This window comes from Ornithodoros turicata, chromosome 5, assembly GCF_037126465.1.
Source record: "Ornithodoros turicata isolate Travis chromosome 5, ASM3712646v1, whole genome shotgun sequence".
Classification (NCBI taxonomy): Eukaryota; Metazoa; Arthropoda; class Arachnida; order Ixodida; family Argasidae; genus Ornithodoros; species Ornithodoros turicata.
The window spans coordinates 56,433,704-56,449,103 of NC_088205.1; the positions used below are offsets into that span (position 1 = coordinate 56,433,704).

The 15,400-nt window shown below is 45.0% G+C and overlaps 1 protein-coding gene across 3 annotated transcripts in view; it reads right to left on the bottom strand.

The window, feature by feature from the left end:
- LOC135394481 (phosphopentomutase-like) overlaps positions 1-15,400 on the bottom strand; it is a 55,966-nt gene that overhangs the window by 22,400 nt on the left and 18,166 nt on the right. For all 3 annotated transcript variants that reach the window (XM_064625237.1, XM_064625239.1, XM_064625238.1), the window contains exons 2-6: positions 13,452-13,551; positions 11,626-11,782; positions 4,475-4,643; positions 4,286-4,309; positions 4,033-4,202 (exon numbers count right to left, since the gene is read on the bottom strand). In XM_064625237.1, the coding sequence (XP_064481307.1) occupies positions 4,033-4,202; positions 4,286-4,309; positions 4,475-4,643; positions 11,626-11,782; positions 13,452-13,551 (620 nt within the window). The remainder of the gene's footprint in view (positions 1-4,032; positions 4,203-4,285; positions 4,310-4,474; positions 4,644-11,625; positions 11,783-13,451; positions 13,552-15,400) is intronic.

The following is a 15,400-nucleotide window of genomic DNA, read 5'->3' on the forward strand; positions in this document are numbered from 1 at the left end:
TGGACCTAATTGGGCCCAATAGGAATCTCAACCAGAAAAGGTAATACCTATTGGGGACCTGTTGGGCTCCAATTGGACAAACAGAAAACAATTGGACCCAATTGGAAGTCCCATTGTACCCATTAAGATCCTATGGTCCAAGCAACAAACAAAGGTTGGGCCAAGCTTGGCAATAGGTAGGCTGGCCTACCTGACTTTGCTTGGTACATCATCGGCCAACAAGCTTATTACTTGATACTGATCTGTACCCTGGCAAATGACTTGCCAAGCACTGGCCAGCCTACATTGTGCCAGGCTTGTGCCAAGATACAGACCAAAGCATTCCTGCGACGTCGCTCATTTTGATACTCAATTGTCTCATGGCGTAAGGCAACGATTTATCATCCTTGCTCGTATTTCCCACAACGGACAGTGAGTATGGCATTTCAAATTGCAAAAAAAGAGACGCACGTAGACGGGTAGAAATCCAGCAAACCGGTAGGGAGGTGTTTCAAAGTGTAAGAAAAAGCTAGTAAATGCCCGAGACCACAATAGGATCAAGCTCACAATGGCATTTCTTTCCTGAGGAAGAACAGATACTATACATAGCTTGTCTCGCAAGCTGCCATAAATTCGAGAGTCCTGTTCGCGTGCGGCTCACAAACAACACTGAAATGACAAATTGCTTGTCATGTTAACTCTCCATGAAGGTTACGCTTCTGTTTCTTACTGTTTTAGTTTTGAGAAATTCACTTGGTCCATCGAGAGTCGAACTTATGCAGTGCTACACCATTTCGTGTTACCCTCTCCCTAGGCGAGATTGGTCTACGCTCTTCCACTCCCTTATCCACCAATCAATTATGTCCTTACACCAATGAATTACATCCTTTTGCGCTTCACCGCTACCAGTCACGACAAAATATATAAACCAAAACCGATTAATTACAGCAACAAATGACCGGCTTCAGTGGCAGATTTTTCTCTAAAAGGTGTACACTGAAGGTCCCAAAAGGGGTAGTACCCATTTTAATGCCGACAGTGCCCTGCTTTAGAAGTCATGTTTTTTTACGTAACTCATTTGAATTTTTATTTAAATAATGAGCGCCTCCCACTCATTCACAAGGTGCGCAGCTTGTAGGTGGTATCAGACAGATACTTGTAAAAAAGAAAGTTTGTCGATTGGTGCACCCATTCACGAATTATTTAGCCTGGGGATTTAACTGAAACACCCGGTGTAGTTAGTGAGTGAGTGAGTTTCCCCCAGTGCCCAAGGCAACTTATGCAAGTGTCGTGCAAGGTACAGCACTTATGCCAGTCACAGTGTTACTGTATTGTGATGAATCGTGGCACGTGGCAGTCCTAAAGATATCCGGTGTATGTCTGAAGTCAGATGCTGGAATATCCTGGGGATAACAAGTTTCATATACACATATACACATACACATATACACGTATGTGTATATGTGTGTGATGTGTGTATATACACGTATATACACACATAATATGCACACACAATACACACGTATGTGTATGTGTATACATGTATACACATATGTACGCTCACAGGTGCAAGTGGCCCCCAGGGACGTCGGACAGACATCCAGTGTTCTGCGCTGCTTGCCCCTGACATCGTTTTTCTTTCTTTTCTTGTCTGTGAGGTTCAAGCACTTGATGTGACATATTTAGTGAAACGAGAATTTTTTTTCACCGTTAATGTGGACAGACAGGGACAACATGCTGTGACTGAGACCGGAATCAGAAATTTCATCATTTTAGAAATGTAACTGGCAAGAAAAAGTGACGGTAGCTGTGACAGTAGAACCCCCCTCCCCTAAGGTTATTGTACCCATAAACATGGCTTTCCTTTTTCGGAAACATCAAAGAACCAGCATAGTGGTGTTTCTTGGAATATTCGAACTGGGTGCACAATACATCAGCCAACTGACACAAAATGAACAATGAACAATGAGAGCCGAGAAATTGAGGGGCCCTCCCATTGGAAAAGTCAGCGAGGTTCTGGGCGTAGCATTTACTGTGTTAACCGTTAATTTAATGTACCGATTAAATTACCGATACTGATACGAGACACAGAACCGAAATTGATTTTCGATACAGATACTCGATACTGTATCGTCGGTACTTCGATACATCACTGAAATCCCAATATAATAATTCCCAATTATTCTCAATATAATAACACATATGTAAATTCGAAGTCGAGGAGTAGGCGCCGCTGATCGTCATCTTACAAAACGAACACATGGACTTGACTCGGTCTCCATCAGACGGCGTGACAGTAAAATATTTTCCATCCAAGATGACACACCGGAGTTCGTCAGCCATTGCTGATATTTGATTTTCTTAGTTGGCCGTTGTGAATTGTGAGCTGTGGAACGGGTTACAGCGCTCAAGCTAAGCCGGCGGCTATTCTTTCGGCATGACAGACGTGGAATCCACACTTCAAGTTAAGTGGACGTGCTCTTGCGCACTGAGCAGGGACATCGGGCAGCGCAGTTCCAGAAGTCGTGAGGTTGGTCCTCTGTAAGGCCGCTATGGATGACGCAGAGCGTTTTCTGCATGCCCGCCGTAGAAAGAGACTGAAGAGATTTTTCTAGAACCAACTAGAAGCTGTGAGCGAGTACCAGATCACGGCCCAGGACCTCCTCTCCCGGCGACCTTGACGGTGGAGAGCGCGCGCGAACGTAAGCCAAGGTATATCTAGATATACCTTGCGTAAGCTTCGAGCGAATTTATGGTCGACATGCCTACGCCGCTGCGGCCTGACTTGTACTACCACCTGAGCGAGGGCCGCCGACCCTAAGTCTCACAACAGCCTCAATATTTGAGTCTTTTTTTAGTATCGAGTATCGTTAAAATACACGATACACTAAAAATTTATTTTCGATGCCGATACTCAGTTACGCTCATTTTTGGCACGCGATACCTAATACCGATACACAAAATGTATCGAAAGATAGTACCGAAGATACATGTATCTTCGATATGTACATGTATACATACATGTATGTCGAAGATACATGTATCTTCGATAATGCCCATGACTGCTGGAGATAACATGTTCAAGCACATTGCAGTGCACACTTGTCAGGGAAATAGGACGGTAATTGAGGGGAGAAGATTTTTCAATTTTCTTGAAGACTGGAATATGGGTCAGCATAACCAACTTGCACAACAAAACGAGCAATTGTGGGGTTCAAATTATGTTCCACAATTAAAATGAAAAAAATAAACAAGAAAGCAGCAGTGGCTGTGAAAAGTACACACAAAATGCACCCAACTGCTTGGGGGGGATGGAATGGGATGGCATCTGCAAGTTGTGGAGAGTCTGTGATCGGCTCGTGGAATGTTGTTTCTGGTTAGCGTAGGACGTGTATGTATAGCGTAACACCGCATTCTATGCGACATGGTTGTGTCAGAACTCACACTGGTAAGTGAAAGTCAGCGTATTTACCGAGGACTTATGGTATTGCCTTGTGGTGCGAACGTGGAGCAGATGAGCTCGGAGACTATCACCTGCACTGTGCTCCCATTCGTGTGCTTGGCTTACGTCATTATGATGTTGCTATTACTGGGGCTTCTTTTGCTTCAGAGGGAGTGTGAATCTTTGAAACTTGTTTATTTAATGTGTAAGCTGTTTTCGGAAAAGAAACTTTGCCAAGAAGACTGTGAAGCAGTGCCGAGCATTACTGAATCAGTCTTATACACAGGTTTCCAGAGGCGATAGTCCCTTTAAGCAAACTACTAAACAAACCAATCCAATGTGCAACTGTTGAGCACAAGCCAAAACCGTCATTGAAAATAGCTTGGAAACAAGAACAGGAACAGAATACTGCTTTGGGATGGAAACAGAAACAGTTACCGAAGGTGGCTTGCAAATGAAAACAGAGTCATAGTCGTCAAAATTTTCATGTACTGGAAAAGGAAACTAAAAACATTGTTGTTTTCGATAACACATTCTGGTTCACACACTTTCTTAACTGATTGCATAGAACTGCAATTACTGGGGTACAACAAACACACATAAATACTCACTTGTCATAAATATGACGCTCCATAGCAGCATAGTACTGCTTGCTAATATCTCCTAGTGGGTCTTTGCAGAGCGAAGAGTTAACCGTAAGCTCCACATCCCATGCCTGCTCCCATGGCTCCAAATTTTGTTCAATGCTCTCTTGAATTCCAGTGTCATGAGGTGGTATTATCTGAGCACAAGTACGTAGAATAGTTAGGAAAATGGAGGAAACCTAGACTGTGCAGCTAATAACGTAAATAATGTGATACATACCTGAGCACCATTATCCCAATAAACCTGAATAATAGAAAAACAGAAATAAGATTCAGTAGACAAAACAATATACAATCTAGATTTGCTAGTAAAGCATCAATGCTCTATATTTTACAACAGCTGGTAGGCATCTTACAAGGCGACACGCTCCTACGTAAGGCCAATTCAAGGAAGGCAGTAAGCATTTACCTTGTAGCCATTGTCATTCTTTGGGTTATGAGATGCAGTAACCATGACACCAGCCGCACAACCCAATCGAAGTACGGAGAAAGGTACAAATGGGGTGGGGGTGATCTTGGAGAAGAGGTAGACAGGAATGTTGCACTGGATGAAGGCAACAGCTGTAAGGCGGGCAAACCTGCACAAAGCCCATTTAACATAATTAACAGAATATAACCCCTATACTGCAACAGCATAACTGGTTTCTGTCAGCTAAACCCCTTGATGTAATACAATATGAGTATGATACAGGTTTATGCAATATACATGTAAGAAGCCATTAGACAACGGCTTTGCAAGACGCAGCTCGCTTGTACTGACCGAGATGTTTACCTGACAATTAATTATTTGCTTAATTAAGCACATTAAAAGCACTTAATTAGCACACGACAAATTCTTTTTCTAACCAACAATGCGGCAGGTAGAACAGCGCGGTCGAGCCTTTGAACTAAGAGCACGAAACGTACTCGTACCTGTGCACCTCGCAAAGCACCAAACTTCTAAGACGGCCATCATCATGATATGCAGTATTAGTTGAGAGTCATCATAGGTTTTAATATCACAAAGTCTGTTGTACCACTATAAGGCACTGGCATCAAAATAGTGTATTTGTCAATGCCACCGAAATAAGACTAAGACAGGGCACGTGATTGTAATGCTCCACTCAAGGGATATGAATGTTGATTACTAATGGTTGACGAGGAATTTATGAGTTAATAAAGCCCTTTCTCCGTATTGAAGTCATCTATTTGCCGGTGTAGGAAAGACGGCTGGTTTACCATGACCACGTTGGTTGTACTGTTCCTGCACATGCATTCAGTGCAACATGTAAGAACACAAGTGTATGAACAGGTTAGTGAAATGACTGCCTCTGACCATACATTCATCGTCAGACTTCGGCAGAACTCACTCATGAGCACGCTCATTCAAGCTCGCTCACACTCAATTCTGCTAATGAACTGAGCGTGAGTGAGCGAGCAGAGAGTTGAGCGGGCAGTGGGTGAACATGAGTGAGCGAGTCAAGAGCTGAGTGGACAGTGAATGAGCATGAGTGAGCAAGCCGAGAACTGGGCAAGCGATGATGTTTCTCATTGAGTGAGTAAGCCGAGAACTGGGCAGGCTGCAAGTGAACTTGAGTGAGTGAGAGTCAAGACTGCCAAGTATGAATGTAAGAATGTATGAACGCAACGGGCGGGTGACGCGTTGCCCCTGTTAACTCCTGTTACAGAAACCGTCGCAATGTACCCATTGTTTCTGAATGGCTGCCTTCTTGCGCCTTCACAGATGAAGAAGAACCGTTGCTTGCCGCGCTCAATGAATGGCCCATTGCGCATACATTCCATGCAAACTCACTGCGTTCTCAGCGCTCGTTTCCCAATGAGAATTTGAAGACTACTGATGATCGGCCGACCATTGGCAGTCGGTCGGCAAACGACTTCATTGGCCAAGAATGCCTGAAACAAGCGTGGACCTATGTCACTAACACAGTATATTGGTCAACGGATGGTGGCCCACAACACGCCCTGACACCTTATCGACGTGTCGTTAAAGCCTTGGCATGCATGGTCTGGCCAACATCGGGTGGCCGTCACGAAGAGATTCACCGAAAAGAACGCAGAGCCGCTCTTTTTTCGGTGATGGCAACACGTATCACGAGATTTAAACCATATTCTGTGCTGTAGGCTCTTCATCACCAAAAGTTTGCAAAATATGACTTGAAAAAAATCAAAAAAGATTTACTGCGTCAGTGCAGGCATTTGTAGAGCATGCTTTTTTTAAAATTCAGTTTATTGGAATGAAGATAGACCAGAAGCCAGGAGTCATGTTTAATAGAAGGATAGCACTGTCTTACATAACAAATCAAGTAACAAAATTTTGTCTGGACGTTTCGACGTCTATGCAGACGTCATCATCAGCAAGGAAAAGAAGAAAAAAAAACAAAAACAGCGCGCGAGTCCTTAGGTCTTATAACAGACTGGCAGTGGCCCCTTGTGGTTGTTACAGGAATACTTCTCATGGTGGATGTGCCATGACTCAAGCAATCTTCTCACTCCCCATCTTTGTTCACGTGCCAGAGTAGTGACATTGTCGAAATTGAATGTGTGCTGGTTTTTTATCGCATGCTCCACGAGTTCTGTGCGGCGATTATCAGCTGGCGGCTTCTTTATCTGAGCTTCGTGTTCTTTCAGTCGTGTGGCCAGCTTTCTTCCTGTTTCACCCACGTAACATGTATCGCAATCATCACAATGTATTCGGTAAACAACACCCGATTGGTACAAATGGGGCACAGAGTCCTTGGGCCGAGAAAGCAACGTGCGTAAAGTATGGTGAGGTTTAAATGCAGTAGAAATGCCAAGTGGCCTGAGTATCCTCAGTACTGATTCAGAGAGTCCGCGTACATATGGGATGCAAATAAAATTGTCACGGACGGCCCGTTCGTCGTTATTACAAGACATTTTATTGGACATTATTTATTGGAATGAAGGTATTCCGAGGTTAATGTAACATGTTGGGTATGGCTGACGTTTAGTAGGTTTGCACGTCTCGCAATGCGTAATGCCGTTTAGTTTTGATTTCGAAAACTCTGCAGGCAACCATGTGCAACCACTGCTCGCGCGGGAGAGTCGGAGGTGCCATACTCTTCTATTCACGAGCATGGCAAGCGGTGAGAGCTATTTTTGCATTCTGGTATACACTGACGCTCATAAGAACTGCAAACAATGACATGCGTTTGTGTATACAGTTGAACCCGACTACATCGAACATGGTTATATCAAATTATTGCCTATATCGAACATCCAAAATATCCCCTTGAAAATAGCATGTAAATGTATAGGCGTGCTGTACATCTATATCGAACAGCCGGCACCGCTGTCATCGGCTATATCACACTATCGCTGGAATCCTATGACACGGCGTTATTAACTTCCGCACATTTTTCGCGATTGAAAAAGACAAAGCGCGGCTTGGAGATTAGGGATGAAGTTATCCACATGAAAAGGAGTTGGAAATGAGGGCAGGCTGCCAACGAGAAAAGTTAGCGACCCCACGGAGCTTTGTTTCGCACGCTCCCAAGTGAGAAATCACGGGGTCATGCGTCATGCTACCTTCCCCGAGCACGTGACCTGCAATGGAATCGTCCATGCCGGCCGTGCGCAGTGGCAACTGGCGTTGGAGCATTCCTTTGGTAGGCGTCACCATTTGAAAGTTGGCACAAATGAGGCAGCCATGGACGCTAAGAAAAGGAAGAACCTGGACTTCGCGACCAAGCTCGACATCATCCCACGTGTTGAGAATGGAGAAAAGAAGTCTTCGGTAGCAGAAGCGTTCGGAGCGCGCTGAGTACGCTTCTTCGGAACAAGGCGGACATCAGAATGAAAGCAGCAGGACCAGCAGGACAATCTCGCAAGGGAGCATGCCGCTTGAGGACGCCGGTGTTTGAAAGGATCGAGAAGGCGCTGTACGCATGGTTCCTGGATATCCGGGCCAGGAACCTTCCCGTGGATGGACCAACGCTGATTGAAAAAGCAAAGTGCTTCGCAGTGGCCTTTCACGACGAGAACTTCAATGGCGGTACGGGGTGGTTACAGAGATTCAAGAATCGCTACGGGATAGTCGGAAGGACAATTTCAGGCGAAAACGAAGCTGTGAACGCTCAGGAGACGGAAAAATGGCTGTCGGACCAGTGGCCGGAAATTTCCGCAAAGTTCTCACCTGCGGAGATTTTTAACGCGGACGAAACTGGTCTGTTTTGGCAAATGCTTCCCAATAAGACTCTCAACATTCGTGGAAGCACATGTCACGGAGGGAAACTCAGCAAGGTTCGTGTGACTATCCTTTTAGCAGCGAACATGGGCGGGTCTTGCAAACTCCGCCCATTCGTGATTGAAAAAAGCAAGGCTCCACGATGCTTCAAACACTGCAGAAGCCTTCCCATCCAATACGGGTTCGACACTAAGACGACGCGGCAGGCTTCAGGCCCTTGATCAGGGTATCATAAAGGCATTCAAGGTAGGCTACTGGAGCCGTCTGCTTCAGCGCCTCCTGATTAAGCTTCGAATGGGTGTGGACCTCAAGATCGACCTGCTGGGTGCCATACAAATGATGACCGGTGCCTGGAATGACGTCAAGCGTGAAACAGTAGTGAACTGCTTTCGCAAAGCGGGCTTCGTAGCAGTTGCAGACGAGGCGTGTGCGGATGCCTTGGACGACGATGGCGACGCAGGTCGCAGAGTTCCCAGAAGCCGTTCCCACTGATCTGACGGCACATGACTTTGTAAGCGCCGACGACAATGTGCACGTTGTGGCAGAGATGACGGTTGCGGACATCATAGCGGACGTTGCTGATGACGACAGCGATTCAAGCGGCGATGAAGGCTCACTGGAAGGTCGTAACGGCGGTGACGTCATGCCCACAGCCACCGAGATCGCTTCGGCTTTCGTAACCATTCGTCGCTGCTGTGGGGCAATAGAAGGAGCTGGACTTTCTCATTTAGGAGGCCTCGAGAAGATCGAAAATAGTGTAATGGACTTCATGGCTCGCAACAAGAAACAAGCCCAACTCACGGAGTTCTTCCGTCCCAAATAAATGTTGTTAACTGTCCTGTTGCCCACTTTGTTTGTGCAGTTTCTGCTCTCGTTCATGCAAATCGGTAAGCTCCTGTTTCATACTATCCCAATTAAATGGTAATTAATATGGCACACGCGAATGTCAGTTAAAATACGAACACTTTATATATTGAATTATCGATATATCGAATTATTTGCCGATCCCCTTCGAGTTCGATATATGCGGGTTCAACTAGCCTAAAATGCAGTGTTCGACTAGGTTAAGCGGTGCCAAATGAAGCGACGCCATAACACGTTTGTTCCAGTAGGCACATACAAATTGCAGCGCAGTTACCCAATTGCTTAACGTTGTATCGTGTACATGGTTTCTTCTACTTTTGCAGGCTGCCTCAAGACCCACTACAAGAAGCAACACTAAGACATGCCAGTACAGTCATAAAGAAGTGGCTGGTTGGTGCCCAAGACAGGGACGGTGGTAGGAATCGGCGACGTGTCTTAGAAGGTGCATCTGCTCAAGAACCCGACTCTGTAGACTAACCAACCCAGCATATTTTGTGCTACTACTCTGGTTCTGCAGCTTTTCTAGTCAGTTTTGAAGTTTAGTCAAGTACAAAATTCTAGTCAAGACAGTCGGGTACAAGGAAACGTTTCATGCGGTGTGTGAAGAGTATAAGTAAGCAATAAGTATATAAGTTCATAGATGTATATAAGTGTGCGAGGTTCAGTGTACACGTACGTTGCCTGCAATAAATATCTGCCATTTTCTTTCGTTCTGTTCCTTTCAATAGCCTCACCTGCTCTAGAATTGGGTGGCTCTTAGTATACTTACTTCATTACAGTTAATTATGAAGTAATCTGGCTCTAGCGTGTCCCCTGCAAAAGCCTGCACATGGTTGGTGGTCCAGACTTGGCCCATGCTTGGCCCATTAGTAAAACTTGCTCTAGGCCAATGCTCAGCCAACAGTAGTCCTACTTTCACCCATTGTTGGGTCTAGGTTGGATGCAGTGTGGCCCTAGATCGTCTTCGTCGGCTTTGTGTGATGGCCTAATGTTGGAAACAGCAAGTTGGCCCGGGTGAGGCCAATGTCAAAATCCATTCTCGGCCCAGGCACTTTTGAGGAGGTTGGGCCGACAACTTTTGACATCAGCTGATGTATTTGGCCCGATTTCACACCGATCTTGTTTTTCCCATTGGGTTGTAGGTGATGCAACTACCGATTCTTCGTGGAAAGCAATAATGTGAGCGTGAGTGAGCAAATAACTCAATACAGCACAAACGTTGACACGGAGTTGAGCTGGAAGTGAGTGATCGGGCAGTGAGTGAGTGAACCAAGAACTAATCGGACGGTAAGTAAGCGTGAGTGAGCGAGAATCAAAACTGCCCAGGTCTGTTCACAGGTTGGGTTGCTACCTGTCCAGATATCAGGATAGTTCAGAAATTCTAGTTTTGTGTGTGGTGTCCACATAGCGTAGCAGCCTGTGTGAACCTCACGTGGACAGTTCAGAAATTCTAGTTTTGTGTTTGGTGTCCTGGTGGGAGTGTGATCTGGACGTGAAATGGTTGGAAACAGGAAAGAGAAACACATGTGATGATAGAGTTCGTAATCAAACATGAAAAAATATGGAAAAGGAACAACAACAACAAAAAATGCATGAAAATGCAAGTTTAACTTCACCATGACCTGCCAAGCTTTTTATGACTTCGCAAAACCTAACTCTCGCCTCGTGGAGGCAGCAAAATGAAACAAAAAAGATAAGTAAGTTACATTTCACATACTACATGCTATCATGTTATGCCAGGTGAGCAGATTGTCTCTGTGCCAATGACAACTTTTGCTCTCAGAATTTGTTTTCTCCCTGAACACAGCAAAATGATGGACTGCCGATGGTTTATAGACTTTTTTTTAAGTCCTGTTATAGTACTCTGAACAACGGGAGGGCAATGTAGTTTACCACTAGCGCATCCTCAGCGGCATAAGGAATGTCAGAGAAAGTCTGGACATAGAAATGTTAGCCAAACATTGACAAAGCAAAGCAGAAAAAAAAACAGATTTCAACATTTTGGATTTTGGAAAGCATTGGTAAATCCCCCACTTTCACGCTATTTGTGATGGATTTACCAGCGCTGTCTTCAACCAGCACTTTTCAACCAGGTGCACCAGCGTTCTCTCCAACATCACCTGGTTGAAAACAAATATGCAATCTTGCCTTGATGGCTATGATGGGATAGGATATATTGGAGCAATACCCACTCGACATGCTGCAATAGGGTGCTCCAATTGTTACATGAGTGGATTCATAGACCCCCATCAGGCCTTTTCGTCCCTACATTCCTTTTCATTCGTTTTAGCACACCGAAAAACACCAAAATGCATGGCACGCGATGCTCAACTGACTCTGCAGAAGCCGAACAAGCACAGTTGCGATAGGTAACATGTTGCATGCTTCACCTCACGAGTTGTTTCTCACGAGCATGTTTCATCTCACATACTTGTTTACTGCCTATCGTCGTAAAACAATCCATGAAGTAAAGTGTACTGCATATAATATACCTGTGGCTGTTATAACGACCATCGTAGCTGATCACCACGCCCTTCCTTGTGCAGTCAGGCGACACACTCAGCAAATATTTGGCTAGCCCTTGAGATGTCTGTATGATGACCAAGTCATTCATGGCCGCATATCCAGCACCCATGACTCCACGGAGGCCTAATGCACAAAAGGTAAGAAAACATAAGAAAAATTCAGGTGTTGGTTCCACTTAAACCGAGCCAACAACTCCATAGCACTTAGGAACCACGCAAGGTTCACAGCTCTGAATTCCGCTATCAGTATGCCGCTGGGTAGGGAGTGACTTTTTCAGGATAAATCGGGTTAAACCCGATTTCTCCACGAATTCCATTCACTATGAAATCCTCAAGTGACGTTTCCACTGAAGACGAAGAAAGGTAGCCATGTGTAACACAGGTAAGAATGGGTCACTTACATGCCCAGAAATACACCCATCTGTGTCAGCACTGTCTATGCCTTCGGGTCACCCACACACACAAAAAAAACAAAGCAACGAGAAAAAAAGTTAGGAATAGATTTAATAGAAAAGACCAAGAGAAGAAACAAAAACACCCGATAATACCGGAAGGCACAATTATCATCCGATTTCTCACCGAATTACAGATTTATAAATAGCCCCCGATCCCCTCCCCAAATCTGAGAAAGGCATTTAATCCAAAAAAGTCACTCCCTAACAGCAACAACCTCATTTTAGATTATGAATGGAGAGTTCAATCCCTAAACACAACTTCATTGCGAGATGATGAATGGGGAGTTTCATCGCCAGGATGCAGGAGTTTCATGCTAAGCAAAGTATAGCATTCGGCCACTTGGTACGAGGGTAGGCTGAAAAGTAATGCCTCCACCTTCATAATTTGGGTACGGATGGGAATAATTTAATAAATCAAATGCAGGAATAAAGTTTAGAATCTCCTCTTTAATTGCCTATATTCACTTTTCCACGTAATTACCAGACAATTGGATACATTTACGCCAACGGTGAACAAGTTTTTCGAAGCCGTCACGGTAGAAGTCGACACTCTGTCTCCGCAACCAGCCTCTCACAGTTTTCTCAGCTTCATCATCAGATTCATATCGGTGTCCCCGTAGGTCTTCTTTCATCTTTGGAAACAGATGGAAGTCAGACGGCGCCAAATCTGGACTGTATGGAGGATGAGGTAAGGTGGGGAGATTCAGTCTCTGAAGCTCTTCTGTGGTGGCACGTGAAGTGTGTGGTCTGGCATTATCGTGTTGCAGGAAAACATGTCCCTTTTTTTCCTTTCGGACCCTTGTCAGTCGTCGATTCAAAGTTTTCAGTGCTGTGATGTAATGCACAAGAGGGAGAAAGCTGTGATGTAATGCTGTGAATTGATTGTGACACCTTCTGCTGTCAAGAATTCAGTGACAGCACGTTGCTTCAATCGCATTGACAAACCACTTGCGCAGGGTTCCATTCTTTACGCTGTCACCAGCACAACCATTCACTACTAAGGCTTCCTGCTTACTGGATCTGAAGAGCAGAGTCTACAGAATACTCCTATACCTGCTGCACAGTGGTGCTGCCATCTGTTGCGGAGTTATGAAGGTGGAGGCATTACTTTTCAGCCTATCGTCGTACTTATAATTCACAGCAAAGGAGTGCTCAACACATAAGACAAACAGGCCATATATCGGACACCTTGCAAGTGCAGGTGAGTCTGCTCTCATGTACAGAATGTGTTGTAGCATCTGCCCAAGCTCACAACATTTGCGAGAACAAATTGACAGGTCATACGAAAGAGAAAGGAGATGAGAGAACAAAAGGCACAAGCCCTACTTGTGTACATACCGGCTGTTCCAAAGGTCAGTCGATCAAGCATGAGTTGCTGGAGTTTCTCTTTGCTTCCATTGTTCTGAAGGTTCTGTATCTCATCTCTGGTCTTTGGGTTCTGTGAGAACAGAGGAATAAGATTCCAATGTTGCCGGTAAGTTACAGGTCTTCACTGGCCTCTTTTGCTTTCAACTTCTTTGTTTCCACTTCCGCTGAAAGGGCTTTAAAGGAGGCTCCAACAGAACTTACAACAAATTACATGGTCACAAGTATGTATTACTATTTAGACATTGATCGGTCTGATGTTCTTGAGCACAAATAATGATAATATCCTCGGTATTATCCTCCTAATGACAATACAAATGTTCACCATCTGACATCGGTGCCGTCCTTGCCAGTAGCATGTTACTTGCGAATATGATATAATTGTTCTCAAGGTGTCATGGCTATGTAATGCCATTTTACCTGCCAAAATATTTATCTGCCTTCCGCACCTCAGATTATTTCACTTTTTTTTTATTCCTTCTTAGTGCCGCAAAGCAACTGTAGCTATGAGCGGCGTACAGATATGGACAGATGAAGAGGGGGGGGGGGGGGGGGGTAATGGCAGGATAGGCTCGCTGTTGTTGGCCACACAGAAGTGGGCGGACGGACAGATGGAGAAAGGAGCAATGTGATGTCACTCACTCCAATGAAAGAGGATGATTGGCTGATCATGTTTTCAGAACTGCTATTGGAACCAGCTTCAGCTGTACTAAAACTCCCTAAAGAGTACCGTTCCCTGCGAGCTACTGTGATTGTCCTACTACTCGTGCGATTTCTATCCTAAAGCTTGATGTCCTCTGTGTGGATGGTCAGTATTGCTACATTATAAGTCAAACTTTCCTGTGCTTCTTTTGATGAAATCGTTCTGGATGTTATGACGTGCGAATGACAGTGTAACAGTATAGGTGCTTACTCGTTCATAATATATTTCCTTGTGAGAAGCAATTTTCCCAGCACCCAGCCCCTACCTCCCTAAATATGCACTTGCCAAAAATGCTAAAGGCAGCCTACCAGAAACCAATGTCACACACACGATACGGAATTCCAACACTTGCTAAGATGAAAATGGTGCGATTGTAAAGCACACCTCAGACCCGTGTGTACTACGGTAATATTAGCGCTGTCAAGTTTTATATTTATAAAAGGCATTTTTCTGGGCGCACGTGCTCGTTACATCACATTGTGGTACTCCAGCTTCACTTTGCTCCCAATCAGTTTGAACCGTGAATACTAAAATTGTACAGAAACAAGAAATTAAGGAAAAATCCTTTTCCAACCCTCTTTATTGTGCAATGCAAAACTACATTGCAAGTTATACACTGCTTAGGTCGCTCACCCCTGTCGCATGCATTTCTCCACAGAAAGCCCTTTTCCAGGAACATCCCAGGAATTATGAAGCTTATGGCACTCTGAGCAGTCACCTCCTAAAGGCTTTGAACTCGCCTAGCAGTGTAATTCTGCAGATGACGTTACCATAAATGTGACCCGCGCCAAGGCTGTCTCCTTGTTTTCCTCGTATTTGTTTTCAATTATTCCAGCGTAAAATGAGCGCAAACGGACGCCGAATTCACCTATGCGCAGCGATTCCTACAGCCGGGGAACGATCCGAGAGGGGAAAAAAGTGCGCAGCGCGGGCGAGGCGAATCGAGGAGGAAAGCGGGCGCATGGAGGAGGAGTGATGCTACTTTCCAATATCTACGGCTTTAGGAGGAACAGAGGGAGGAACGAAAAACGGGAGCGGCGGTTTCGAACAGGGCCCGTTTACTAAAAGTTGAGTTCGAGTCTCAGATAGCCTTCGCGGTGCATTGAGCACGCGCTCGCTGCTCGTGCGCGAAGCGCTCCCGAAGCTATTGAGATTGAGTCTGAGACTCGAACTCAACTTTTAGCGCACGGGCCCATATTGCAACAGATGTGCGTGGAAA